This window comes from Elephas maximus, chromosome 19 (assembly GCF_024166365.1).
Source record: "Elephas maximus indicus isolate mEleMax1 chromosome 19, mEleMax1 primary haplotype, whole genome shotgun sequence".
NCBI classification, from domain to species: Eukaryota; Metazoa; Chordata; class Mammalia; order Proboscidea; family Elephantidae; genus Elephas; species Elephas maximus.
In genome coordinates this window covers 48,782,582-48,810,438 of record NC_064837.1, presented here as the reverse complement: position 1 = coordinate 48,810,438, position 27,857 = coordinate 48,782,582, and the positions used below count along the sequence as shown (strand labels likewise).

At 52.5% G+C, this 27,857-nt stretch overlaps 1 protein-coding gene across 3 annotated transcripts; it reads left to right on the top strand.

Moving 5' to 3' along the window:
* Positions 1–303: 303 nt before the first annotated feature.
* JUP (junction plakoglobin) lies at positions 304–27,857 on the top strand. Of its 3 annotated transcripts, XM_049860325.1 has the most exons (16): positions 624–822; positions 1,800–1,871; positions 11,704–11,919; positions 13,011–13,270; positions 13,513–13,751; positions 14,568–14,769; positions 15,628–15,772; positions 15,894–15,997; positions 17,237–17,575; positions 20,508–20,663; positions 20,957–21,076; positions 22,809–22,959; positions 23,065–23,186; positions 26,110–26,149; positions 26,423–26,577; positions 26,913–27,857. In XM_049860325.1, the coding sequence occupies exons 3-15, from the start codon at positions 11,712–11,714 to the stop codon at positions 26,560–26,562; spliced, it is 2,226 nt and encodes a 741-aa protein (XP_049716282.1). In that variant the 5' UTR covers positions 624–822; positions 1,800–1,871; positions 11,704–11,711; the 3' UTR covers positions 26,563–26,577; positions 26,913–27,857. The 3 variants fall into 3 exon arrangements, with proteins under 3 accessions (XP_049716281.1, XP_049716280.1, XP_049716282.1); XM_049860324.1 differs by lacking the exons at positions 624–822; positions 1,800–1,871 and adding an exon at positions 304–444 and having other exon boundaries at positions 11,707–11,919; positions 26,913–27,856; XM_049860323.1 differs by lacking the exons at positions 624–822; positions 1,800–1,871 and adding an exon at positions 304–444 and having other exon boundaries at positions 26,913–27,856.

Here is a 27,857-nt window from a genome sequence, read left to right as displayed (position 1 = left end):
CCTTATTCTTACTGACAGTCCCTTGCCCAAACAAGAAGAAGTAAGCCCCTTTCAGCCAATAGGTGCGGAGCTAGGATGGCATCTCAAGTTGGAGTCCGTCCCCAGAGGCGACTGGCAGTCCCTGGGGCCAATGGCAAGTCGATAAACAGAGGCGGCCGTGGTGGGGGCCTGAGAGCGAGGCTCCGCCCGTTGATGGGACAGTCATGCGAATTAACCAGTGAGCTTGCTTCAGCTGGTGGGAGTCTCTCTAGGGGGCGGAGCTTCGAGGGGGCGAGAGGCGTGGCTTGGCTGTCAGGTCCCTTCGCCTTTTGTTCGGTTACTGAGTTGCTGCCTTGGCCAGAGTCCGGTGCAGCCGCCGCCCGAGCGCGCCGACCTCAGTTCGCTGCCCGCGCCGGCCCCGACCCCGGCCCGACCCAGACCCGGCCCGGCTAGGCTCACACGCAGGTGCGGACGATCAGGGGCAGGGATCGCTGGGGCGAGGGAAGGGGCGGCGAGGGGCCAGAAGGTCCCAGCAGTCTCGGGGCAGGTGAGGGCGGGTGTAGGGGGCGCCACCCTGCACCGGCGGCAGGGGGCGCGCTGGGGTCCTGGGCGTGGAGACTAACGGAGCGCGAGATTCCGGCCCGGCGCTGTTGGGGGTTTCGGGATCTGGAGATCAAAGAAGGTCCGGGAGGGATCAGGGCAGGTGCTTCCAGAGTCGTGTCTTCCTCGGGTCGGAGAAGCCCGCCCGACGCCCGGCCCCTGACTCTCGCCCTGAGCTTTTGGGGAAGACTTTGACCTGTTCCGCCTGCGTCCCAGGGCGCACTCAGCTGTCAGGAATTTACGGTTTGGGAAACTTGCTGCCGCTGGACTCTTTGGGGCCACCCCTACCCCACCCCACGCGTCATCCTCGCTTTCCCTCCCTCCCTACTCCCCCAGGCCTGGGTGGGGCCCTATTGTCTGCGACCGGCTTGCCCAACTGTGGGGGCCAAGCGCACAGTTTCACAGAGACGCGGCCCCCACCTGCCGAGCAGGTGAGCGCACCGAGGCCAGAGGCCCAACCCTCCCTCTCTGCGAGCCTGGTCGGCAGTGTACCTGGGGCGCCTCCCTTCGCTCGGGTGGGTGCCGGGCTGTGGATCCCCCAGCGGAGGTGGGATGGGGCAACAATGAGGCTGATGCAGGGCCCTGCTCAGTGCCCAGCTGGTTTCTGCCCCCCGTTGCTCGATCAGGATCTTGGCGGAGCGGGTCTCTGCGTGGGTAGAGGTTTCAGGGCGGAGGGGTCACCTGGCCCAGTTTCCAATAGCTTTGGCTCCCAGAGTGTTCATATGGGAACAGGGCTACTCTTCCTCTCTAACCTCTTATTTTTGGAAAAATCACCCAAAGCAAACTTTCCAGGAGGAAGTATTCCAGAAGGAAGATTTCTCTGGGGGCTTTCCTGCCTCTTTGACCAGAGTGTCCCCCAGACTTAGAGGGACCTTCTTGTGGGGCAGAAAGCCCCTTTCCCCAGCTGGCCCCAGGCTGGCCCAGCCTGTCCTCCCTGCCCAGCCCCCCATCCTGTTTGCTGGGCCCCTGGGGCCTGAGGTGGGGGCCGATGGGGGGTGTGGGCCAGAGGGGAAGCAGCTTCTTCCTTCTTTTCCTGCCTCCTGGGGGACCACCACACCCCCTCCGATGAGGAGGCCTGGGCTAGTAGCCCTCCCTCCCAAGCTCTGCTTCCCCCACCACCACTTAGGAATGGGGGTGCGGTGGGACTGGGCCAAACTGACGGGGTGGGGGGAGTGACTGTTCTCATTTTCTTTCTATACCCCAACGCCCACGCTGTTTAGCTGGCTGGTAATTGAGGCCGAAGACCTTGGAGCTGGGAGGCTTGCTTTCCATTTGACTTCTGAATTATGAAGGTGCACTCTTTGTGGAAGCTTGTGCAGTCCTTTCCCCACCACCTCCCTTTCCTGAGAGATTTTGATGGGTAAAGTGGGCTACGAGGAAGGCTTCGCTTAGGTAGAGCTGCAGAGCTTCACTAGGCCCTCCCTGCCCCCCTCATTTCCTGAGAGCCCCTCTCCTCTGGCCCAAGTTAAAGATCTCTACCAGGCTTTCAACAATATCTTTTCAAAAATCTAAGGTGTGGTCTTTTTTGGAGGAATTTGGAGCCCAGCTTCCCTGGGGGACACAGAGGGAACAGAAGAGCCAGGCTGTCCCTCCGTCCTGGGGAGCAGGGGTGGGTGGCGGGAACATCACTTGGCTTGCCCTGACTCACTGGGGACCCCTTCTTTCATGGCTATGGATGGGAGAGTTAGGGAAGGAGGGGAGTCAGACCTGGGAACCCAGCTGCCCCCACCATGGGATGCCCTGGTAGGTAGGGTGCCCTGGGCTGAGCAGGAGGCTGGAGAGGTAACCCCAGGACTTCTCTGTTCGTGGGGTCTGCACCTCTGGGGAGCCACAGGGGCATGGAGTTTGGGCCCAAATAAGTTGTTTACCCTCCTCTCAGTGCCAAGGTGGAGAAGGGGAAGGTGTTGTAACTACCGAGGCTAAATAATTAGTTTAGCTAATCTGGTTTGTGGCTGTGATAAAAAGTTAATACTGAGGAAGCATCGCTGAGAGGCGCCTCATGAAAACCGGCTGCTTACTGGAGGGGAGGGGGATAATAGAGGAGGGGAGGGGGATAATAGAGGAGGGAAGAGGAATAAATAAGGTAGGATCAGATTAGTCATTTCTTGCTAGATCAAGCCCCAGCTTGGGTGACCTGAGCCCTCTCCAGCCCCACCTCCACCCCGCACCCCAGCCCCACCCCATCCCCCCTGGAACCTCTGGTAGGGCTGCCAGGACTGAAGCTTTGAGAAAGCAGCATGTAGGAATGAAGGTCAGGCTGGGCCCTGGAGCCTGTTTTTCTTCCTGGAGACCCCTGGAGGGGAGTACAGGTGTGGGGAGAGGGGATGCCTCTACAGGGCCTGGGAGGGACTAGGGAGAGGATCCCACTTGGAATGAGCTGGGACAACTGACTAGTGTACAGAAGGGCTGTTTTTTGGAGTGGCATTATAGCGGGGCAACTCTGGGCACAGGGATTTGGGTTGGACTGAGCTGGGTTTGAATGCCACCTTTGTCACTCAGTACCTATGTGGCTTTGGTCAATCACTTCATCTCTCTGAGCCTCAGTGACCTCCTGGGTAAAATGGGACAATAATAACTACGGACCCAGTAAGTGAGGGCAGTGGTGGATGAGTGGTAGGATTCTTGCCTTTCATGTGGGAAACCAGGGTTCTTGTCCTGGCCAGTGCTTCTCATGCACAGCCACTCCCCATCTGTCAGTGGAGGCTTGTGTGTTGCTATGATGTTGAACAGGTTTCAGCAGCACTTCCAGACTAAGACAGACTAGGAGGAAAGGCCTGGTGATTTATTTCCAAAAATCAGCCAATGAAAACTCCATGGGTCGTAGTGGTCCAATCCCCGGGGTTGCCATGAGTCAGGGGCCGACTAGATGGCAGCTAACAAGAGCACCACCCAGTACGTGCTTGATAAATGGTAGCTTTAAGAACAAGGGAAGACTATGCAGATACTAGATACAAAATGCTCTCATGAACCGTTCTCACTGAATACTTCCCGTGATCCTTAGAGGCAGGTATCGTTATCCCCATTCTACAGATGAGGAAACTGAAACTCAGGGAAGTTAAGGAACTGGCCCAAGGTTGCACAGAAGACCCAAGCAGGGCTGGGACTGGTATTGGGGTCCTCTGGCTCCAAGCCCAGAGTTGATCCTACCATATCACCCCAGTGGAGCTCCAGGGAGAATTTTCCTGTTGCTCATTTTTCAGAGCCTCTACTTGGGAGATTGGAGAATTCAGAAACGCCCAGAAAGGTGTGTGGGGGTGGTGAAGGTGGAAGCAGATTTATCAGGTGGGGGTGACTCATGTCCCCGCCTCCAGCCTTCTGAAACTGCCCCTGTGCCTTGGTTTTTAGTTCCTGGTGGAGAGGGGCTATATTCCAGGACCAGGGATTGTGGTGGAGGTGTAGGGCTTGGCAGGGGGCAGGGGTCAAAGCTGCTGCCGCCTCCTGCTTTCCAATTGGGCAGAACCCTGGGCTGTTTTAGGCTTAACTGTGTGTAGGAAGTGGGAGTTGCCTGCTTTGCTGGGGGCTGGGGCTGAGCCAAAGTAAAGTGGGAGTGCCTACTCCCTGTGGTGTGGAAAGAAGTGAGAGCAGATTTAGGCCTGGGCTAATGTCCTGCTGGACTGTGCCACAGGGGGCTGCCAGGCTGCTCTTCAGGGGAAGCTGGCTGTCCTCTGCTTTGGAGCCTGGGAGACCTGAGGGCTGGGGGGTACAGGCCTTTCTGATGATGGGAGTGGGGGGTCATGGGTGCTGTCTGTCAGCCAGAGCTTTGGTTCTTCAGGAAGTAGCTGGTGTCAGACTGTTCTTAGACCTGCCTGGTCCTGGCACCTCTGCCAACTGGGCACCGGAACGGGCCTGGGAAACAGGGTGGGGGAAATCCTATATGCAGTGTGGCAGCCTGGGTGCTGCGCCTATCACCATTGGGCTTTCAGATCCCTTGAGGTCAGGAAGGGACTCCAGGCATGGGGGTAACTGATATCAGAGAAGAGAAGGTTGAGGGGTATGTCATGACAGAGAGGGAAAGAATGAACTCGGTCCTGGCTGATTGCTGTTAAAAGGGTGATAAGCTTATCACCACTGAGGACACAAGAGCCACTGGGATAGATGCTTTTCTAGAAGGAATGAAAGCTAGACAGGAAGAAGGACTTCCTGTCTGTTAGAGACAAGATCTCGAGTTGAAGAAGAGTGAGAGGGAGAGATGGAGGCTTGGGGTTGACTCTTCTCTGAAGGGGATGAAGCAGGGCCCCCTCTGTGTGAGCTGGGGGAGGGCTGGCAGGAATCACACCTGTGGCTGAGTCTGAGGTCTGCTTGGGTCCCTGGGGAAACTCTTAGTGTTATGTCTTTTGGGAGAAGAGGGGCATGGCAGGGAGAGGGGCAGGTGTCCATGGCCAGGCTGGGCCAGTGACCCCTGTAAAGAGAAAAGAGTGGTGTGGCTGGCCAGGTCACTAGAATTTGTGTCCCTACAAGTGACACCGTGAGGCTTCTCTCCCGGGACTTGGCTGACTCTAGTGGAGGTCTGTGGATGGACGTGGACTGCCTCATTTTCCAGCAACTTCCTTGGCCAGGCCTGAAAAGAAAGCTCTCTGACCATTTCCCTTTGCTCAGCCTTCTGGCATCTGAGCCTTTGGGGGCCCTTGGGCAGGAAGCTCAGCTTTCTGTCACCTGTGTGCGGGTTAACACATCCCATGTCTCTCTGTCCCCATTTCTTTCCTCACTATGAAGACAGCGGATTCTTGAGTCTCTGGTTTCCCAGAGCGGGGGTGGGAGCTGGGAGGGGGGACTAGGCCATCAACAAGCTGCTTATTTGGGGACGAGGAGGAGGTTGGGCTACAACCCCCTCCCCACTGACTGAAAAAATAATATCTGATCACTGTTAAAAAAAAAAAAATTTGAAAGTTTAGAAAAGTTTGAGAAGGAAAAAGAAATTGCTTATAATCCCATTCCGCAGAGGCAACCGTCACTAACAATTCTTTCCTGTCTCCTTTCTTAGCATCCTCTTGTTTTTTAGCCTCCATGAGCTCACACTCGGTATACAATAACAAATGTTTACCAAAGCTTTACCCGAGTCCTAGTTTTCTCCAGAGACTATTGGACAGGGGACTAGTAAAAATGAATAGTCGGTCTTCCCTGCTCTTCCAGGAGAGGCCAGGAAAGGACCCCTGGAGAATCCTGGACACCAGCTGCGTCAGTGCTGCTCTCATCAAGAAGTGGGCTGCCCACAGGGTGGGGGCTGCCCAAGCCCCCCAGGGGGTGGTCCAGAGCAGCAGGCACAGGGTACTTTTGTATTCAGTTATGTCACAGGCGCTGCTGCACCCAGATCCTGGCTAAAGTGTTTTTCCACTTCCAGGACTCCCGGCTTGGGGTCATCTGCTGGTTTGGGATTTTGCCCTCACAGGGTCACCGGCAGGGAATGGAGCTCCAGCTGGAGCCCTCACTAGGGGAGCCCAGAGCTTCCTAAGTCAAGCCCCTTGGCCGGGGCACTTCCCTCTCCCACAAATCCCCTTCATTTTCCCGCCCTGGTTTGTTTGCTTTGGGAAGGAGCCCAGAAGGAGGAAAACAAACAGCAGCTGGGTCAGCCTGAGCCTGAGCCCCCCTCCCCCGCCCTCCGCAAGCTTGTCCTCAGGCGGCAGCTTGGTCTGTCCTTCAGCCTGCAAGTGAGGGTTTCCTGCGGAAGCTCACCATTAGCTTCTCTGTCTTCTCTCTTCCTAAGCGTGAGCACCCTGACCGCAGGGCCTGGGTCCTGTGCAGCTCCTGTTTCCATCTCTGCCCTGTTGGAATGACCTGACCAGTCTGATGGGGTAGACCCAGGCTCTGCAGGAGGTTCCCTCCTGGAGAGGCCTCCTTGGGAAGTTCCAGCCTGAGCAAGGAAGCAAGGTTCTCAAAGGAAGCAGTCCTATCTACCTCCCTGGTTTTCTGTCTGTGCTTGGGAGGGACTGCTGGCCAATCTCAGACAGTGGGGGAGGGCAGGGGCTGGTGACCTCGCAGGGCCCAGCCTCCCCCGGGGGCTGCTATGTGGGGAATGTCCATGCCTGGCTGGCCAGACAGCCTGGCTGCAGGAGGTGCTCACGTGACTGGGGAGAGGGCAGCTGCAGTGTTTCCACCTGGCCTGGGCCAAGCTCTTCTCCCCTCCCAGGGCCTGGACACAACTTGTAGCCTGGCTCTGGCCCTGGACTGGGAGGCAGCTCCTCTCCTAGCCCTGGTCTGAGGGTCAGAGAAAGGAAGCCTGGTCTTGCCCTGGCTCCTGGACCCCAAAAAGTAGACTGGTAGCCAGCCAGCATGCTGGGCCTGTCTCTGGGCTGGCCACCTCCTCTGCCATCCCTTTGCTTGTTGAACATAAGAACAGTGCTTGCCTGGGGCTCTGTTGTTGGCAAAGGGCTTCCATAGTCATGATTGTGTTGGATACACCTAAGGGTCTGGAGAAAGGAGTAATCCATTTTACAGATGAGGACAATGAAGCTTCAGGAAATGGAGGGACTTCCCCAAGGTACACAGCCAGTGAGGGATTGGGCTGGGCTAGAGCCACCACCGTGGGAATATCGTGCTCTTTTTCCACTCCTGCACACAGCCCCCTTCCTCTGTCATTGTCTCAGCCCATGATCCAAGTCTGCATGGGCTGCTGGCCTCTGGCCCTAGTAGCCCTTTGGGGATACTGGCCCCTGCCGCTGCTCTTCTCATACCCAGATGCAACATTTCTGAGCCTGGCTCTAGTGCAGCCTCTTGGGCAGCCGGAACCGTCCCAGTTTCCAGGTGTCTTACTGACACTTGGCACTCTGCAGCCCAGCCCAGCTATGTCTGACACTGGCTGTCCCCAGTGGGTGCTGCTTGAGACAGGAGCCTGGTGTAGCTCTGGCGGAGGTTATTTTTAATGTCAGTGCTGGGTCACACTCTGCTGGGACAGTCTTGGATTTAGGGTGCCCAGTGCCAGCCTACTGGGTTGGCTGTGCAGAGGAGGAAGCAGGAATGAAGGGCAGTCTCACTACTTTCTCAAAGACTCTTACCAGTGTGGATGGGGTAGCGTGAGGGATCCTTTGCCCACCCTCTCTAGGGCCCATCTCCTCTCTTCCTGTCCCTTTTCTCTTCCTGTCCCTGTCCCTGACCCCACCCTGTGATCTTTGAGCTGGCGTCTTCCTCCCATCGTGCCAACAGTAGAGTGTGCTGCTAAACAAAGGCCCCCCATTCAACTCAGAAAGCCGCCCTGTCTCTGTCTCTGCTCACCTCTGGCCAGGGTGCATGGGCAGGGCTGCATCTGTCTCACTTGCTTCCACTCTGGCTCTGTCCAGGGGCATTGCAGAAGGTCTGACTCCAGGTCCAGGGTGGAGGTGGACTAAACCAAACAGGGTGGGGCCTCTTCACCCTGGAAAATGTAAAACCAGCACTTCTGTTTCTTGTGGGAGAGTTTTCTTGGTTCTCCTGGGGAGAAGGTAGGGCTAGTTGCCAGTCCTACCTGAGGTCTGACTGCTAGCCTTCCTGTTGTAGCAACAACTCTTTCATTATCCTTTCCTCAAGAAGAGTATGGTGGTGTCCTCTTTGAACTGCTTTCTGCCCTTGGCCCTGCCCACCCTCAGCCTACTTTTGTCTGTGCTGGGAATCTTAGATATCAATGTTCCTTAGATACCCAAGATCACCTGGCTGCTACCCTTTCTGTAGATGAGGCCCAGAGAGGGGGAGTAATCACCCAAGGACACCCAGCATGTTTGTGGCAGAGCAGGGACTAATTAGTACCTGGGACTCCTGGTTCACAGGCCGGTGCTCTCCCTCCAGCTCTGACCACTGTTGGCCCATCACCCTCTCCTTCTTTTGGTGAAGGGGGCTCAGCTCAACCCAGCCCCTTTTCTTTTTTTTTTTTTTTTTTTTACCATGCATCTAACCCCCTCTTGTCCCTCACTCTCTGCAGCAGGATGTCTGGGCCTGTCCCTTCAACACCAAGGTGTCCCTCTGTCCTTGGGAGCAGCCTCTCTAGTAGACTACACGCTGGTCCCACAGTGAGGCAGACTTGGACTTGAGTGGAAATTTACAGTTTCTACCATGGGAAGCCTCAGTTTCCTCACCTAGAAAATGGAAATAATAGAATGCCTGCCAGGGTTTCTTTGAAGGAGAATGAGATTCATTTGGTAATAAAGGCAACTTGGCTCCCTCCCCATGGTCTCCTTTGACCTCCGTGTGGGTTCTGTTTCACCCTGGGCTGTTCAGCCCTCGGCTCCTTTTCACTCCAGGTTTGGGCTGGCCGCTGCGGTGAGGGAACTGCTGAGGAAACTCCTCTCCGTAGCCAGCCTTGGCCTTGGTGATCCCTTTAACATGGGGCTCATGAGCCAATGGTCCCTGTGGTTCTGATCCCCTCTCCTCAGCTGAGAAGCCCCAGGGTTGGGCAGCTGACTATTGGGAGGGGCATTTTCTGCGTAGGATGGGACATTTTTACTGATCAGGGCTGGAGATGTCCACTTCATCTGACCAAAGATGACTGAGGCTGAGCGTCAGGTGTTGGTCTAGCCCTCCACCCAGCAGAGTGGCATTTAGAGGGTATTTTAGTGTCCTAGGGGCTCTGGGTAGTGCAGATGGTTAACATGCTGTTAACCAAAAGGTTGGTGGTTTGAGTCCGCCCATAGGTGCCTTGAAAGAAAGATTGATCTGCTTTAGAAAAATCAGCCACTGAAAAGCCCTTGGAGCCCAGTTTCACACGTATGGGGTCACCGTGAGTCAGTCAACTCGATGGCAACTGGTTTTTTAAAAATTTCCCAGGGCTGCTGTAACAAAGTACCTCAAACTGGGTGCCTTAAAACAACAGAAATTTATTGTCTCAGCTCTGGAAGCCAGAAGTCAGAAATCAGGGTGTTGTGCCGGCATGGCCACCCTCCTTCTGAAGGCTCTAGGGAAGAATCGTCCTTGCCTCTTCCAGCTTCTGTTCCTTGGCTTGTGGCAGCATCATTCACCTCTGCCTCCATCTTCTCAGGGCCTTCTCCCCTGCGTGCCTTCTCCGTGTCTCCGTGTCTAAATCCTCCTCTCTTTTCTCAGATAAAGACATCAGTCATTGGATTTAGGGCCCACCCTCTGCCGGTATGACCTCATCTTAGTTTGATGACATCTGCAAAGACCCTATTTCCAAATAAGGTCTCATTTGCAGGTACTGGAGATTAGGACTTGAACATGCCTTTGGGGGACACAGTTCAAGCTGGGACAGAGGGTAAATGCTACTTACCGTATTTACCCATAGAGTTTCACCTTCCTTTTCAAGTGTTTGGATGTCAAGTTTTCCTGTCTGAGTTTCCCTGGGGCAGCTCCTGCTGACAGGCTTACCCCTCCCGGTCTCCTGTGTTCTCTCTTGGGTCCCATCCTTGGGGCAGGCGAAAGGTCCAGGGAAGGAGGAGGAGCGCCAGGCAGTGTTTTCCAGAGACTAACTTCTTTGAGCCTCTGGTTTCCAAATGCCCTTGGTCATTCCACCTCCTTGTAGCTGGTGAAGGAGTATGTATGGGGGGTGGTGGCAGGGGGCTCCTCCTGAAATAGCCACCATTGGCGAATGCCAGGGAATCAGCTGGGCACATCTGGCGGCACAGAGGCTCTGTCTGCAATTCTGGGCCTGCTTCTGTTTATCAGCCTGAAACTCTGAGTCACTCACTCGGGGTGATGGGAGGAGAGAAGGAGGCAGCTGGGAGCCAGGGTGGCTCTGCCTCTGCCTGTTGCAGGTGTGTTCATGGGCAGGGAAGGGGCCAGGAATCACTGTAAAAGGCGGGATACCTGAAGTATTATTCGTCATTCTCCTGGCAGGTGGCTCTGGGCCATTTTATCCTTCATGCTCTTTGTTCTTGAGGTGGGGCCATGTAGTACCAGCCACCCCACCCTCATCCTCACCTGGTCACTTTTCACAGCAGGAAAACTGGTTTGAGGTGATGGGTACTGCCCAGCCTCGGGGGGTAGCCTGGGGTCTGAGTGGGGACCTTGCTCTCTGGGGCCATGCTGGGATGTGCAAAGGCCATGGACTTCAGTGTCACTCATGCCTGGTACCTGGTCCTATCCCTGACATATCTCTGCTGTCCCGCCTCACTTGGTGGAGCCTCAGGTTCTGCATCTGTAAACTGGGGAACAGAGCATGTACCCTGAACACCACGTGCGATGCTGACAGAACAGGTCCTCACTGGGTCTCACCTTCCCTGGTTTCCCCTCCCAGGCTGCCCACTTCTGGAGGTCAGCTCCTAAGACAGTAGAGCCAAGCACAGACCCAATGGGAAGTACACCAACATTGCATACCTACTATGAGCCAGCCACTATGCTGCATTCTTTGCAAATACAATATCCTGCAAGGGAAGTGGTGTTAGCCCGTTTTACAGATGAGAACACTGAGGCTCAGAGCAGCGAGGTGAAGTAGCTGAGATTTGAACTTGTCTGTGGGGCTCAGAAAACTGGGAAAGGCTTCTAGGAGCTGGGGTGCTGGGAGAGATGGTGGCCTTTGGGCCTTGTCCTCTGGGGCCACTTGTGATCCTGCCCCACCTGGGGAAAGTGAGAACCTCAAGTCTCTGAGGCACCACTGGCTGCTCCCAGCAGCCTACTGGGCTCCCTGGAGAAACCTGTCTGACTGCTTCCCTACCCCACCCAGTTTCCTGTCCAATGGCTGCAGTGCCTTGCCTCCTCCACAGCCTTTCCCAGGAGCCCCAGTTGGTGGGGGTGGGCTCATGCAACCCCAGAAGCTGCAGGAAGTCCTGAGCGACTCCTCCTGCCTCTGGGAATATTGGGTGGGGCAGGGAGGTGAGTGAGCTCAGGGTGTGTAGGGGCATTTTATTCTTTAGAGCCCCACCCCCATGGGGTTCACTCCACCCTGAGCTGGATTCAGTGATGCAAGCCCAGGGCTCACTCACCCCTGGGGCTCCTCCACGCCCAGGGTGTCCCATCGTGGGCAGCGCCTCCTGGGCCTGGTGCCCTTCTTTCTCTCCCCCCACCCCCAAAAGCCCACCAGGCCCTTGGAGCTTTGATTTTCTCCCCGATGGGGTGAGGGAAGGGGTAGCTGGGCAGGGCGTGGGGATGGAGGAGGGTGGGCTGGGGTGGGGATGGGCTGGAGGAGCTGGGGACTGGGAGGATGGAGCTGGGGGCTGGGCCAGGTGTTGGGAGGCCAGGCTTGGGATCAGCTGACTTCCCTTGTGCCCCCAGCAGCCACGATGGAGGTGATCAACCTGATTGAACAGCCCATCAAGGTGACTGAGTGGCAGCAGACATACACCTACGACTCAGGCATCCACTCAGGTGCCAACACCTGTGTGCCCTCTGTCAGCAGCAAGGGCATCATGGAGGAGGACGATTCCTGCGCACGCCAGTATACGCTCAAGAAGACTACCACCTACACCCAGGGTGTGCCCCAGAACCAAGGTCAGGACCCCCGGGGGCTCTTCTGTGGGCAGAAAACCTGGAGAGAGAGGGCAGGGGAAGAGGAGGCTAACTTTAGGGGTTCCTGGTCTGAGGGGGTCTCTTTCCTGGCAGAGGACAGAAGCGGCTTGGCTTGGCAGGGCCAGGTGTGGTGTTGGCAGCCAAAAGCACAGGTGGGAAAGCCATGTAGACCTGTCCTCCTTCCTGCCTAATTAGAGGGTAGAGCCTCTGCCCTCCTCCACTTGGGGGCTGTTGGGACCGTTGCCAGAACAGGGCTGCCTGGGCACCCTATTTGTGGGAATCCCAGGTGCCCAGGGAATGGGATCTGCAGAAGGAATCTGAAGTCTGAGCTGAGAAACAGTCCCTGCTTTCTGTTCTGACTTCCTGCTGATCTGCTATATGACACTGAGTGGCTCTCTGAGCCTCTATTTACTTGCCTGTATAATGGGAGAGTTGCTGATGAGGGTATATTTAGAATCACAAAATTTCAGGTTTGAAAAGAGACCTAGGTTGTCTATCTGATGGTTAAAAGTATGAGTTTGGACTTTGGAGTCAGGCTGCTGGGTTCAGATCCTGGGTTGGGGCTTCCAAAAAAAAAAAAAAATCTCTGTGCCTCAGTTTTCCCATCTGTAAAATGGAGATAATAGTACTTACCTTGTAGGATTGTTATAAGGATTAAATGAGAAAAGATAAGAAAAGCACTTAATTCATTGCCGGGCACATCATCAATGCTCAACAATATTAGCTATTCCTATTAATGGTAATTATCGTGACATTTTTGTAGTGATACGTGCCAGGCACATGAATCCTTTCTTTTCAGAGTGGTTCACAACTATTATCTCATTTAATTCTCATAAGAATTCCATGTGGTGGACAGGACAGGTGGAGCCCCCATTTTACAGATTAAATAACTGAGGCAGTGGTGACCTCCCCAAGGTCACTGGTTAGAGGCAGACCCGGGAGTGGTACTCTGGAGCTTTGGTTGCGTGGGAGGCAGCCCAGAGAACCTGGGTTGGGCTGTCTGTGCAGTCTGCCCTGCTGCCACTGTCCCTGCCCATCTCCTGCAGCTCAGTCCCTGCCCTGTTGGTCCCTAGGTGACCTGGAGTACCAGATATCCACGACGGCCAGAGCCAAGAGGGTGCGGGAGGCCATGTGTCCTGGCGTGACAGGGGAGGACAGCTCGCTATTGCTGGCCACCCAGGTGGAAGGGCAGGCCACCAACCTGCAGCGGCTGGCGGAGCCGTCCCAGATGCTCAAGTCAGCCATTGTACATCTCATCAACTACCAGGACGATGCTGAGCTGGCCACCCGCGCCCTGCCCGAGCTCACCAAACTGCTCAACGATGAGGACCCGGTCCGTGAGCGGCCTGGTTGGGGTGGTGCCAGGGCAGGGAGGGTGAGGTCAGGTGTCCTCAGGGGAGGGGTCCTCTTGGAGTTGGGGGAGGTCATTGGCCCAGAGTCCCCACAGAGAGGAGCGTCTGACTTGGGTCCTGCTGAACCTTGTCAATGGGTTTCCCAGCCCCTCCTCCCCACAGTGGCAGCCTGGCCTGGCCCACCCATTCATCATATCCCCCTGGCTCTCCCCCTCCCCTGCAGGTGGTGGTGACCAAGGCTGCCATGATTGTGAACCAGCTGTCTAAGAAGGAGGCATCGCGGCGGGCCCTGATGGGCTCGCCCCAGCTGGTGGCGGCTGTGGTGCGCACCATGCAGAACACCAGCGACCTGGACACGGCCCGCTGCACCACCAGCATCCTGCACAACCTCTCCCACCACCGTGAGGGGCTGCTTGCCATCTTCAAATCGGGCGGCATCCCTGCCCTGGTCCGCATGCTCAGGTGCCAGCCCCTAACTCACTCCCCCCGCCTCCCTGGGCTCCCATAGAACATGTACTGAGCACCTACTATGTGCTGGGTGCCAGGCCACACCATGCTGCCCAGGCACTTCTAGCATAGCTGGGGAGTTGTTAGGTGCTGCTGAGTAGATTTTCAACTCGTAGCCACCCCATGTGACAGAGTAGAACTGCCCCATACAGGGTTTTCTAGGCTGTAATCTTTATGAGAGCAGATCACCATCGCTTCCTTTCCATAGAGCCACTGGGTAGGTTTGAACCAACAACCTTCTGGTTAGCAGCCAAGTGCCTAACCATTGGTCCACCAGGGAGATAGGTGTTTAAACAGCAGGTTAATTGTCACCATATGATATAGGCTAGGGCAGAGGGACATCCAGGATTGCTCAGAGGTAGGAACTGTTCACTCTGACAGCAGGGGGTTAGAGGATGAATGGAGTTTGTCTGTTGTAGATGAAGGGAAGAGTATTCCAGGCAGAGGCAACAGCAGGTGGAAAGCCCCCTGTGACTTTTTTCTTTCCCGACCTTATAATGTGTAGACTGGCCTATTTCCTCCATCTCTGTACCTAGCTGGGGGTTCTGGAGGGTGGAGATTTTAATAGTATTCCCCCCAAACTCCTTGCAGGGCCTTTCTAGCATGTAGCCTTCCACATGGTAGTTGCTCAGTAGGGACAGTGAGAGTTTAGCAAAGGGATATTTCCATGGGGGTGTTGATATTGGGAAGGCTTCCTGGGGGCAGTAGGAACCCCACATTTATCCCAGACCCCTGCACCAACTTAAGCTAACCCCCTGCCTGCCATCCCAGCTCCCCCGTGGAATCGGTCCTATTCTACGCCATCACCACCCTGCACAATCTGCTGCTCTACCAGGAGGGCGCCAAGATGGCAGTGCGCCTGGCGGATGGGCTGCAGAAGATGGTACCCCTGCTCAACAAGAACAACCCCAAGTTCCTGGCCATAACCACCGACTGCCTGCAGCTGCTGGCCTATGGCAACCAGGAGAGCAAGGTGGGCCCTGCCCTGCCCTGCCCTGCCCTGCCCTGCCCTGCCCGAGGCCCGAGGCCTGCCATTGCTTCACCTTCCATTCTGCTGCAGCTTCCGGCTGCTGCCCCGCTACTCCTGTTAGATTAAATATTTATGTAATGCAGATGTATATGCTTCATCAAATCATTGAACGTTTCAGGGATAAGGGAACAAAAAAATCACTCATCATCCTCACACAACTACTGTTGTCATTTCAGTGTACTTCCTCTAGTATTGTTCTCTGGGGCTAGTTTTGCATAATTGTAGTCTAAGCAAATATGCAACTTTTGATCTGTTTTCTACATGAGCTATATATATATATATATATATATTTTTTTTTTTTCCTGTTTTTGCTGTATTGTCCTCAAAACCACCCACTATAATGGCCAGATAACATTTCATTAAGTGAAGGCCCCAAACTTTATTCCGAAGCAGGGCATTAGATTGCTCTTAATTTCCCACCTTTATAAACAATGCTGTAATGAACATCTTTGGGCACGCAGCTAGCTCTTCCCAGAGTAGATTTTATCATAGGCTATATTTTCATCATGTGGCTAAGATTTTTTTTTTTTTTAAACATTTCTAGGCTTTTACCCAGATGGTTTTCCAAAAGGATTGTACTCATTTACAATGCTACCAGCAGCAATGTATATTAATATGGTTTTACCAAATCCTTGCCAGCATTGGGTATTATCCTTTTTTCAAAATTTTGTCTAATTTAATGGGCACAAAAGCTATTCAGGCTTTAGCTGAAACTTAGTAATGACAGTTCCGTTGGCCTATTTTCTCCCTTCCTTATTCCCTGTCTGTCTCACACCCCCTTCTCACCCGTCCCCCCAACAGCTGATCATCCTGGCCAATGGAGGACCCCAGGCCCTTGTACAGATTATGCGCAACTATAGTTACGAGAAGCTGCTCTGGACCACCAGCCGTGTGCTCAAGGTGCTGTCTGTGTGTCCCAGCAATAAGCCCGCCATTGTGGAGGCTGGTAAGTATTATGGCCTGTGAGAGTGACCCATGTGGCTAGGAGGGCTGGAATGGGGGCCTGCCCAGCAGCCAGGCTCAGTCAGCTGTGCTCCACTGTGGCTGACGTGACCGCCCCTACCCAGGTGGGATGCAGGCTCTGGGCAAGCACCTGACGAGCAATAGCCCCCGCCTTGTGCAGAACTGCCTCTGGACCCTGCGCAACCTCTCGGACGTGGCCACCAAGCAGGTGAGAGAGGCATTTGGGCCTGGGGCCGGCCTCTGTGGCTGCCTCATCTTCCCCTCTTACCACGTCCTTCCTCCAGCCTGTCTGGGAGTCTGACCTTAGAGTCCATGGGAGTCTGGGGCCTCTCAGTCTTCCCCCTTGGTGGCTAAGATCAGAAATACCCTGAAGACCCTCATCCCTTTAGTTTAAGGACTGAATTCCCTTTAGGGATAGGGAAGGGAAGAGAAAAGGGGTTGTTTTTAAACTGGGGTTCAGAGGGTGCCAGAGGAGTGGTTTTGACCTGGAGACTGGGACAGGGAGCAGTAGTGTGCCAAGGGACAGCTTTGGAGTGGGGTGCTGATGGCCAAAAACACAAATTAAGGAAAATGCAGCTTCAGGACAAATCTCCTGGGCCCTCCTTCCGGCCAGATTACTGTTCCTAAGAACCCCTCCCCCGTCAATTGGTTAGCTGCTCTTTGAGCACCTGTCGTGTGCTGGCACTCTGCTAGGCACCTGTGGGCTTAGCTCATTTAATTCTTTCCACAACATGGAGGTAGCAGGTGGGACCCCATTGTTTAGATGCAGTAACTGAGGCTCAGAGAGTTAAGTAGCTGGCCTAGGGTCACAGCTAGTAAATGGCAGAGCTGGGATCTGAACCCAGTACTGTCTGTCCCCAAAGTCTGAGATCTTTCTCTTCCACTGCAAGCCCACATGGCTCTCCTTGGGAGAAGTGAGGCTTCTGGGATGGAGATCTTTCCTGAAAGTGGAATTTGGCTTGAGGACCACTGGAGGGTAGTGGTGAAGGCCCAGAAGGGTGAGACTGTGTGAAAATGGGTCAGCCGGGCCATTGAAGCATGTGGCCTCCTCTACAGTTTCTTCAGCCTAGAGGCCTCCCTCGGTCTGAGTTGGGCCTGGCCTGGAGCTGAGGATCCAGAGAAGAGGCAGGGCAGGGCAGAAGAAAGAGCTTGGCACTTGGAACCAGGCCTGGGTTCAAATACAGCCCACTAGTTAGGGGTCTGCAGGCAAGTCCCTCAACCTCTCTGAGCCTCTGAAGGCTAGTAATACTCCTTCACAGATGTTGGCAGGATTATGGGGATGAAAACTCCTGGCTCAGCTCCTGACATGGAGGGGAACAGGGCTGACCATGCATCAGCTGAGTCTAGGCTTGAACCCCTTTCGGCCATCTCTCTCCCTGGAAAATACTGGGAAGGCTTCCTGGAGTCAAGAGTCTCCCTCATTCTCCGCTGCCTCCCCAACCCTCAGGAGGGCCTGGAGAATGTGCTGAAGATTCTGGTGAACCAGCTGAGTGTGGATGATGTCAACGTCCTCACCTGTGCCACGGGCACGCTCTCCAACCTGACATGCAACAACAGCAAGAACAAGACACTGGTGACGCAGAACAGTGGTGTGGAGGCTCTCATCCATGCCATCCTGCGTGCCGGTGACAAGGATGACATCACAGAGCCGGCCGTCTGCGCCCTGCGCCACCTCACCAGCCGCCACCCTGAGGCTGAGATGGCCCAGAATTCTGTGCGCCTCAACTATGGCATCCCAGCCATCGTCAAGCTGCTCAACCAGCCCAACCAATGGCCACTGGTCAAGGTACTGACTGCCAGTGGGGGTGGGCATTGGGCAAGGCAAGGGCCTCCTGTGGCCAGGGTTAGGTGCTGTATAGGTACAGGCAAAGCTGCTGTAACAAAGCCAAGCCAAGCTAGCTTCCACCAAGTTGCTTCCAACCCATGGCGATGCCATGTGCGTCCGAATACAACTGTGTTTCACAGGGTTTTTTTGTTGTTGTTGTTGTTGTTGCTGGGGATACACACAGCAAAACATAACACCAATTCAGCCGTATCGACATGTACAATTCAGTGATGTTGATTACATTCTTTGAGTTATACAACTATTCTTACCCTCTTTTTCTGAGTTGTTCCTTCCCCATTAATGTAAACTCGCTCCCCGCTAAGGTTCCTATCTAATGTTTTGAGTTGCTCTTATCACTTTGGTCATATATAGATAGTTCTTAAAAGAGCATAATGCTAAAGGCAGACTTTTTTTGCTAGTTTAGCTAAACCAGCTTCATGGGTTTTCAGTGGCTGATTTTTTGGCAGTAGAGTGCCAGGCCTTTCTTCCCAGACACCTCTGTGTGGACTTGAACCACCAACCTTTTGGTTACCAGCTGAGTGCGGTAACAATTTGCACCACCCAGGGACTCTGCTATAACAAACCAAAACCAAGCCAAGCCAGTTGGCATCAAGTTGATTCTGACTCGTAGTGACCCTATAGGACAGACTAGAACTGCCGCACAGGTTTCCAAGGCTGTAATCTTTACACAAAGAGACTGCCATGTCTTTTTCCCATGGAGAGGCTGGTGGTTTTGAACTGCTGACCTTTTGGTTAGCAGCCGCATGCTTAATCACTGTACCACCAGGGCTCCTTGCTATAATAAATAGGCCCTAAAATATAGTGGCTCAAATGTGATAGGAGTTTATTTCATTTAGTAACAGTTTGGACCTTGATGGTTCCACTCCAGAGATCCAGAGTCTCTCTATCTTGTAGCTCCACCATCCCTAGACTAGTGTTTCTCAAAGTTTAATGTGCACCTAAGTCCCCTGGGGCTCTCATTAAACTGCAGGTTCTGGTTCACCAGCTCCCAGGTGATGCTCTTGGTCCATGGAGTACATTTCTTGTGCCAGAGGGTCCGGGTGAGGGGCCTGTCCTCACAGGAATGGTTGAATTGTCTCACTATCCCCTCAGATGTGTCTAGTCTCGCAGAAGTGGGCAAAGAGAGGAAGGGCCAGCAGTGGCCAGAAAATGGGACATGTTGCCTTGGCTCTCACCCCAGAACTTGATGATTTAGCCACATCTAGATGCAAGGAGGCCAGGAAATGTGATCACCAGCTGGGCCGCCATGTGTCCTGCTAAAACTCAGGGGGCGGGTACTCAAAGGACAAAGAGAAGAGCAGATTCTGGGAGACATTTAGTCTCTGGATGTGAAGGGGTGAACCCTTCTCAGAAGGCTGCCTGGGTAGAGGAGAGACGTGTACCCCCTTTCTCTCATGGGGAAGGGGGTAAGGGTGAGCCCGGTGGTACAAAGGCCCAAGGGACAGGGTTATAAGGGACAGGGAGAGAGAGAGAGACAGTGTGTGTGTGTGTGCGCCTATGTGTAGAAACAAATAAAAGAGCCAAAATCTAGAGTAATGCCTGGTGCCAGAGTGTGAGGAAACTACCGTAGACAAAGGCTCTTGTTGAAAGAGCACAGAAGCCAGATGGCAGGGTTCACCAGCCAAGTGTGACACAATTTGAACAGTATAGGTAAGAATAACTCTAGTGATTGTATACATTGACAAATAATCCATAGTGAAGAAAACAAAATGGCGGCGTGTGGCTCGTCCCTTGGCGTTTGGTCCCAGCTGGCAGCCTGAGGTAGAGGAGAGAGTGGAGTGAGGAGACCGGCCACTGACTTCAAGACAGGAAAGCTGGGTTTGCCTCCCAACCCTGCAGCTAAGTGACCAAGTAGCCTTGGCAAGCCTTCTACCCCTGTGCTTGTGTCATCATCTCTCATCTGGAGACTTTTTGTCCTTGCCCTCCTGGCTTCTTGTTTGGAGGGTCAAATGAGAGGACAAATCCCTTTGCGAGACCCTAAGGGATTATGGGAAGCCAGAGAGGCTCCTGGGGGCCCCGGAGAGGAGAACTTTTCCCAGAACTGCCCTGCTGGGGGTTGATTACCATTGATCATCACCAAAGCAGGAGGCTTTGGGGTCAACCACAGCAAAGACTTCCTGGTAATCAGGGTTTGGGAACTATCAGAAAAGCAAGTAAGACCATGTCTGTGGATGGGTTAAGGGAGAGGGGACAGAAGTGAGGGTCAGGGCATGCGAGCTGGTGGAATGTTCTGGAATGGGGTATCACTTTAGCAGGGGCTATTTTTTTTATTAGAGTTAGAGGAGCCCTGGTGGTACAGTGGTTAAGAGCTACAGCTGCTAACCAAAAGGTTGGCAGTTCAAATCCACCAGCTGCTCCTTGGAAACCCCACAGAGCAGTTCTGTCCTATAGGGTCACTATGAGTCAGAATCAACTCAATGACAATGGGTTTGGGTTTTTTACTAGAATTAGAAGGTCCCTAGGTAGCACAAGTGGTTTCTGCTTGACTACTAACCTAAAGACTGGTGGTTCAAACCCACCCAGAGGTACTGTGGAAGAAAGGCCTGGGGTGATCTGCTACTAAGATCATGGCCAAGTAAACTCTATGGAGCAGTTCTGCTCTGCAACACATTGTGTTGCCATGAGTCGGAATCGACTTGATGGCAATGGCTTTGGTTTTTTTTGTTTGTTTATTAGAGTTAGACCTGAGGACACACAGATCCTGTAGAATAAGGGACTTGGACTGGTGGTCTCATTCGTGAGATCTCCCAGCATGTCTGTGTCAGGCCTGGTGGACAGAAGAGGCAGGGGAGGTAGGAGATGTCTGATGCTGGGGAACTGGGATCTTCCAAATGTCCAAGAAATGCCCCTGACCAATACCCTTTCTTGCCAGGCAACCATCGGCCTGGTCAGGAATCTGGCCCTGTGCCCTGCTAACCATGCCCCACTGCAAGAGGCAGCGGTCATTCCCCGCCTCGTCCAGCTGCTGGTCAAGGCCCACCAGGACGCACAGCGCCATGTGGCTGCGGGCACACAGCAGCCCTACACGGTAAGTGAGTGGGGTGGTGCCTATAATAGCCCTCCCTTGGGAATCAGGGCGTCCTCTGTGCAAATGTGTATGAGTGTGCACACATGCATATGTATTTACATGTATTATGTGTGTTCACGCATTGCATGTGTGCACATATGTGTGTGTGCACATGTATGCATGTGAGGTGGGGAGGGGAGTTGTGATTGATACCAACTCCAAAGAGCAGTGAGGTTCGTCAGGGTGTCATGGGGAGGTTATGGCCATGTCCACAGGCCACCTGTCCCATGCCCTGATGCTTCCTCTGGCTTCAGGATGGCGTGAGGATGGAGGAGATTGTGGAGGGCTGCACTGGAGCACTGCATATCCTTGCTCGTGATCCCATGAACCGCATGGAGATCTTCCGACTCAATACCATCCCTCTGTTTGTGCAGGTGAGTCTGGGACAGGTGGGCAGGAGAGGTCCCGCCAGCCCCCACTTCTCCCCACTGCCAGCTGAGGGGAGAAGGTTGGGAACCATGATCTCTAAGGGGCTGGAGGGCTGGGCCGGGCATCAAGAGGTCACACCAGGAGAGACCACTACGCAAACCCTTGGATGGGAATGGCTTTGCAAGCTTAAAAGCAAGAGAAGAGATTACAAGGACAAAAAAAAAACAAAAAACTGAGATTCAACCAGATAAACATTAAAATCGTCTATGTATCACAGAAACAACCTAGACAACATTAAAATGTAAACAGCAGACTGGGGAAATATTTGCAAGTATCACGACACACAAGGGTTTAATATCCTTCTACATAAAAGAACGTGGTTATACAAGATCCCAGTAGTTAAATGGACAAAAGCAACAAATCATTCCCAGGTGGCTCAAAAGGAAGCAGTGTTCAGCCCCAGGGTTTACAGAAATGAAGCTTACCCCCCAGTGAGAGCCCATTTTTCCACTGTCCAGTTGGCAATGGAAAAAAGAATGGAAGTGCCCCGTGTGGGTAAAGATGACGAAATAGGTGGTCTCACACATCACTGGTGGGAGGATAAGTTGGAAGGCAATTTTGCAACATGTATAACCAAAAAAACTAACCAAGCCAGTTGCCTGTTGAGTCGATTCCGACTCAGAGTGACCGTATAGGACAGAGTAGAACTGTCCCATAGAGTTTTCAAGGATCGCCAGGTGGATTTGAACTGCTGACCTTTTGGTTAGCAGCCATAGCTTTTAACCACTACTCCACCAGGGTTTCCAAACATGTATAAAGAGCCTTGAAATGTTCATATTCTTTGACCAAGAAAGTAACTCAAGTCCAGGACTCTTTCCTTATGAAATAGTTTAAAATGTGGGCAAAGATTTATGCACCAAGCTAACAATTGCAATGTTACTTATAATAATTGAAAACAAACCAAATACCCAATGATAGGGAATGGTTAAAATCATATCACATGGCCATATACGATGCTGTTTAAGAAGAGTTTTTTGTTTTTGAAAGCTTTTCCCGTTCTTAATTTTCAGTGATTGGCACCATAGCTCCCTCCAGTGGTGACCGATGAGTCTTTTATTAGTCTCAGTTGTCATTGTTTTTTTAGCATGTTTTTTGTCTCTTGGGAAACCCTGGTGGCGCAGTGGTTCAGAGCTACGGCTGCTAACTAAAAGGTTGGCAGTTCGAATCCACCAGGTGCTCCTTGGAAAACCCTGTGGGGGCAGTTCTACTCTGTCTTACAGGGTCGCTATGAGTTGGAATCAAATCAACGGCAACGGGTTTTTTTTTTCTCCTCTCTCTTGAGTATCAATATGCGCTCATAGATTCTTAAAAAAGTTTTTAATAATATAGGAAAATGCTTTATGCTACAATGTCAGGTGAAAAGGCAGGAATCAAAATTTTATATGCAACAAGTGGACTATTGATAAAAATGCAATTGAAATATGCCAATGTGTTAACAGGCTGTGTCTAACTTTTTTTTTTGTTTTGCTTGCGATTTTTTTTTTTTTTTTTTTCAGTTTCTTTATGCTTTTCCTGGGCCTTCCACATTTTCCAGTATGAGCTTGTGTTAAATCCAGAAAAGAGGGGGAGAGATGAGAAGGACTGAGGGCTGTGCTCCCAGGCCTGCCTCACCCCTCACCCGCCTTACCCCACCCCTCACCTGCCTTACCCCTCCCCACGCTGTGCCTCTCCCCCCAGCTCCTGTACTCGTCGGTGGAGAACATCCAGCGTGTGGCTGCAGGGGTACTGTGCGAGCTGGCCCAGGACAAGGAGGCGGCCGATGCCATTGATGCTGAGGGGGCCTCGGCCCCACTCATGGAGCTGCTGCACTCCCGAAACGAGGGCACCGGTGAGGGCCTGTGCAGCGGGTGACGTGGAGAGGGGGAAGGCCTTGTTCCGCGGTCTGAGGTAGAGGCAGGTGCCTGAGTTGGTCTTTCCTTGCCTCTCTGCTCAGCTACCTATGCTGCTGCTGTCCTGTTCCGCATCTCCGAGGACAAGAACCCAGATTACCGCAAGCGTGTGTCAGTGGAGCTCACCAACTCCCTCTTCAAGCATGACCCAGCTGCCTGGGAGGCTGTGAGTATCCGGGGCTGACTGCAGTGGATGGTTGCGCAGGTGGTATAATGCACAAGAAGAGCACGGTTAGGGGGGCTCCCACCATACCGTCAACTCATAGATTTTTGTTTTGTAATTGGATCGTTTTATGACAAATGCCCAGCAGATGGAAGTACTAAGTTGAACCATATATCTGTTTTTGACCTCTGAAAATGGTAATTTTATTTCATGCAAACTGGTAATGAAGGGTTTGAGGAAGGGGTGCTTTTTTCCAATCTGTACAAAGGTCTACATAGACATACCTCAGAGATATTGTGGGTTTGGTTCCAGACTACTGCAATAAAGTGAGTCACACAAATTTGCTGGCTTCCCAGTGCATATAAAAGTTATGTTTACGCTGTACTGTAGTCTAAGTGTGCAATAGCATTCTGTCTAAAAAAGCCATGTACATACCTTAATTAAAAAATATTTCATTGCTAAAAAATGCTAGGTATCATCTGAGCCTTCAGCAATTTATAATCTCTTTGCTGGTGGACGGTCTTGCCTGGATGTTGACGGCTGCTGACTAGTCAGGGTGGTGCTTGCTGAAGGCTGGGGTGGCTGTGGCAATATCTTAAAACAAGACAATAATGAAGTTTACCACATCGAGTGACTCTTCGTCTCATGAAAGATTTCTCTGAGATGCTGTTCGACAGCATTTTGCCCGCGGTAGAACTTCTTTCAAAATTGGAGTCGCTCCTCTCAAATCTTGCCGCTACTATATCAACTACTTTTATGTAATATTCTAAATTCTTTGTTGTCATTTCAACAATGTTCACAGCATCTTCACTGGGAGTAGATTCCATCTCAAGAAACCACTTTCTTTGCTTATCCATAAGAAGCAACTTTTCATTCGTTGAAGTTTTATCATGAGAGTGCAACAAGTCAGTCACATCTTCAGGCTTCACTTCGAATTCTCTTGCTGTTTGCACCACATCTGCAGTTACTTCCTCCACTGAAGCCTTGAACCCCTTAAAGTCACCCATGAGGGTTGGAATCAACTTCTTCCAAACTCCTGTTAATGTAGATATTTGACCTGCTCCCATAAATCATGAGTGTTCATAATGGCACCTAGAACGGTGGATCCTTTCCAGAAGATTTTCAATTTACTTTGCCCAGGTCCATCAGAGGAATCGCTATCTATGACAGCTGTAAAAAAAGCCTTACAAAATGTATTTCTTAAATAATAGGGCTTGAAAGTTTAAATTATTCCTTGATCCATGAGCTGCAGAACAGATGTTGTGTTAGCAGGCATGAAAACAATATGAATCTCCTTGTACATCTCCCTCAGAGCTCTTGGGTGACCAGGTGCGTTGTCAATGAGCAGTCATATTTTGAAAGGAATCTTTTTTTCTGAGCAGTAGGTCTCAACAGTGGGCTTAAGAATATTCAGTAAACCATGTTGTAAACAGATGTGCTATTATCCAGGCTTTGTTGTTCCATTTATAGAGCACAGGAAGAGTAGCTTTAGCATAATTCTTAAGGGCTCTAGGGTTTCCAGAATGTAAATGAGCACTGGCTTCAATTTTAAGTCAACCAGCTGCAGTAACCCCTAACAAGAGAATCAGCCTGTCCTTTGAAGCTTTGAAGCCAGGCATTGACTTCTCCTGACTAGCTATGAAAGTCCTACACGGCATACTGTTCCAATGTAAGGCTGTTTCGTCTGCATTGAAAATCTGTTGTTTGGTGTAGCCACCTTCAGGAATTATTTTACCTAGATCTTCTGCATAACTTGCTGCAGCTTCTACATCAGCACTCGCTTTGCTCACCTTGCACTATTGTGTTATGAAGACAGTTTTCCTTAAACTTCATGAAGCAGCCTTCTGCAGCTTGCTTACCTCTCCCAGCCTTCATAGAACTGAAGGGATTTAGGGCTTTGCTGTGGATTAGGCTTTGGCTTAAGGGAATGTTGTGACGGTTTTGATCTTCTGTCCAGACCACTGAAACTTTCTCTATATCAGCAATAAGGCTGTTTTCACTTTCTTATCATTCATGTGTTCACTGGAGTAGCATTTTTAATTTCCTTCAAGAATTTTTCCTTTGCATTCACAACTTAGCTGTTTGGCACAAGACGCCTAGCTTTTGGCCTGTCTGGGCTTTCGATATGCCTTGCTCACTAAGCTTAATCATTTCCAGCTTTTGATTTAAAGTGAGAGACATGCGACTCTTCCTTTCACTTGAACACTTAGAGGCCATCGTAGGGTTATTAACTGGCTTAATTTCAATATTGTTGTGTCTCGGAATAGGGAAGCCTGAGGAGAGGGAGAGAGGTGGGGGAATGGCTGGTCAGTGGAGCTGTCAGAATACACACAACATTTACCAATTAAGCTTGTTGGCATATGGGCGCTGTTTGTGGTGCCCCCAAATAATTACAATAGTAACATCAAAGAGCACGGATGACAGATCACCGTAAGAGATATAATAATAATGAAAAAGTTTGAAATATTGCAAAAATTACCAAAATGTGACACAGAGACATGAGGTGAGCATGTGCTATCGGAAAAATGGCACCGATAGACTTGCTCCACACAGGGTTGCCACCAACCTTCAATTTTAAAAACCGCAATATCTGCAAAGCACAATAAAACGAGGTGTGTCTGTATAGGCAAGCAGCAGCCCTGATCCTGGGTGGGGCAGATCCTTGCACCCATTCTTGAGACCTCTCACCTCTACCATTCTCCCCAGGACTGCTCCAGTTCTGTGGGGATCCCCAAGCATGAATGGTGGGACCCTCCATCCAAGTTCATCCGGGCACTGGGTGACCCCACTTTGTCACTCCCCAAGGGATCTTTGCTTTTCCCCTGGCCCCCTTTTAAGAAGCATCTCTTTCTGCCCCCAACTCATATCCAGCCCAGAGCTGTGTGTTACACTCCCTCACCCTCACAATGTTGTTCTCTGTCCTTAGGCCCAAAGCATGATCCCCATCAATGAACCCTATGCAGACGGTAAGTGTGTGCAGACTCCTTGCAGCTCTGGAGAACCCAGCAGGGCTGTGTGGGTATAAGGGAAGGAGAGATGCTGTGTCCCTACAGCCAAAGGGCCAGTGGCAGCCACTGTGTAGTATCCATGGGTACTCCAGTCTGGGATATGGGAGCTGGGGGAGGGGGTCGGGGCCACAGAGCATGGGCAGAGGTCGAGGAGGCAGCAGAGGGCTCTCCAGACCCCCTCCCAGAGGGTGGCCTGCAGATCCCTGAATGGAGCTCCCTTCTTCTCCCCAGACATGGATGCCACCTACCGTCCCATGTACTCCAGTGATGTGCCCCTGGACCCCCTGGACATGGACGGGGACTACGCCATTGACACCTACAGTGATGGCCTCAGGCACCCCTACCCCACTGCGGACCACATGCTGGCCTAGCTTCCTCGACCCCCAGTACGGCACATCCCTCCCTCCTTGGTTTCCTTTCCTTTCAGACTTCCTGAGGCCCTTCTCATGGAGTCCCTCCCATTTCTCTGCTGAAATTCTGGCTCCTTTTCAAGGGAAATGAGTGTGACTGCTGAGCTTCTTCATGGAAGGCATGCCCCACCCTCCCTTGCTCTAGTATCTTTCCTTGGTGGGAGGAGTCCTGCTCCTTCCAGCCCCTTCTCTCTAAGGAAAGCGACCCAGCCCCTCCTATGGGTGGTGGGTGGGTGATGTGGAGTGGCAGGAGCCTCTGGGGGACTCTGGCCTGCTGAGCCCCTGACCCTCTGTGTCTGCTCCACCCCCAGGTGCGGTTCCTCATCTGAGAGCCTCAGGTGCAGGTGATGGGGCCAGACAGGACACTGCCTGAGCAGGGAGGGAGCCGCGATGACTTCTTGCTGACCCCACGCCTACAGAGGTTCTCCTCTGCAGGGTCTTTCTTGGGATGGTGCTCTGCTCCTGCTTTTCTGTCCTGGGCTGTGGACCCAGGGCCCAGCAGCCCTCCCCCACCCCGTGGCCCTGGCCACTGAAGCTTTAAGTCAAGTCTCCCACTATTTCCCGCCCAGCAAACCCTGGGCCTGCCTGGCTCAGCACCTGGATCCCAAGGTTTTGGGTTCCTTTTCTAGTCTGATCTTTTCACCAAACTCCACTTGACCAGCTGCCCTGAGCCCCCTAGATCTCCAAGCCCTGGGTTCAAGGCCCAAACCCCTGAAATCCAAAGATTCTCTTGAAAAGTTCAGGGATCATCCAGGGGAGATGGGGTGGAGACGGGAGAGTGAGTCCCCCACTCCCAGAGACTCCCTGCTTCTCTCTCTAGGACTCTAAATTGGCTTTGGCCCCTCCTGGGGAGCTCTGGGGACAGCTCCCTCATGGCCGCCCCACCCACATGACTGCCCTAGCTAACCCCAGAAGTGCTCTTGGCTGACCCCTCTGGTGTGCGATGCGGTGAGGGGCTTTTTCTTCCCCTTTCTGTTTCAAACTCCCCCACCACCTCTTGCACATGGAGGGGGGAGCTGGGGGAGGTCCCACCGAAGAGTTTTATTATTATGGCTTTATGTTTTTGGTTATTGGTGTTTTGTATAGACCAAAGCAAAGAAAATAAAAATAACACACAGATCCAGTGGAGACTGTTTAAGGGAGTGAGGTGAGACAAGGAGGTCCCCGTAGCTCCCCATGGCTGGGTTCTGTGTGTCCTCATGGTTGCCGTGTGTGTGTGTGTGTGTGTGTGTGTGTGTGTGTGAGAGAGAGAGAGA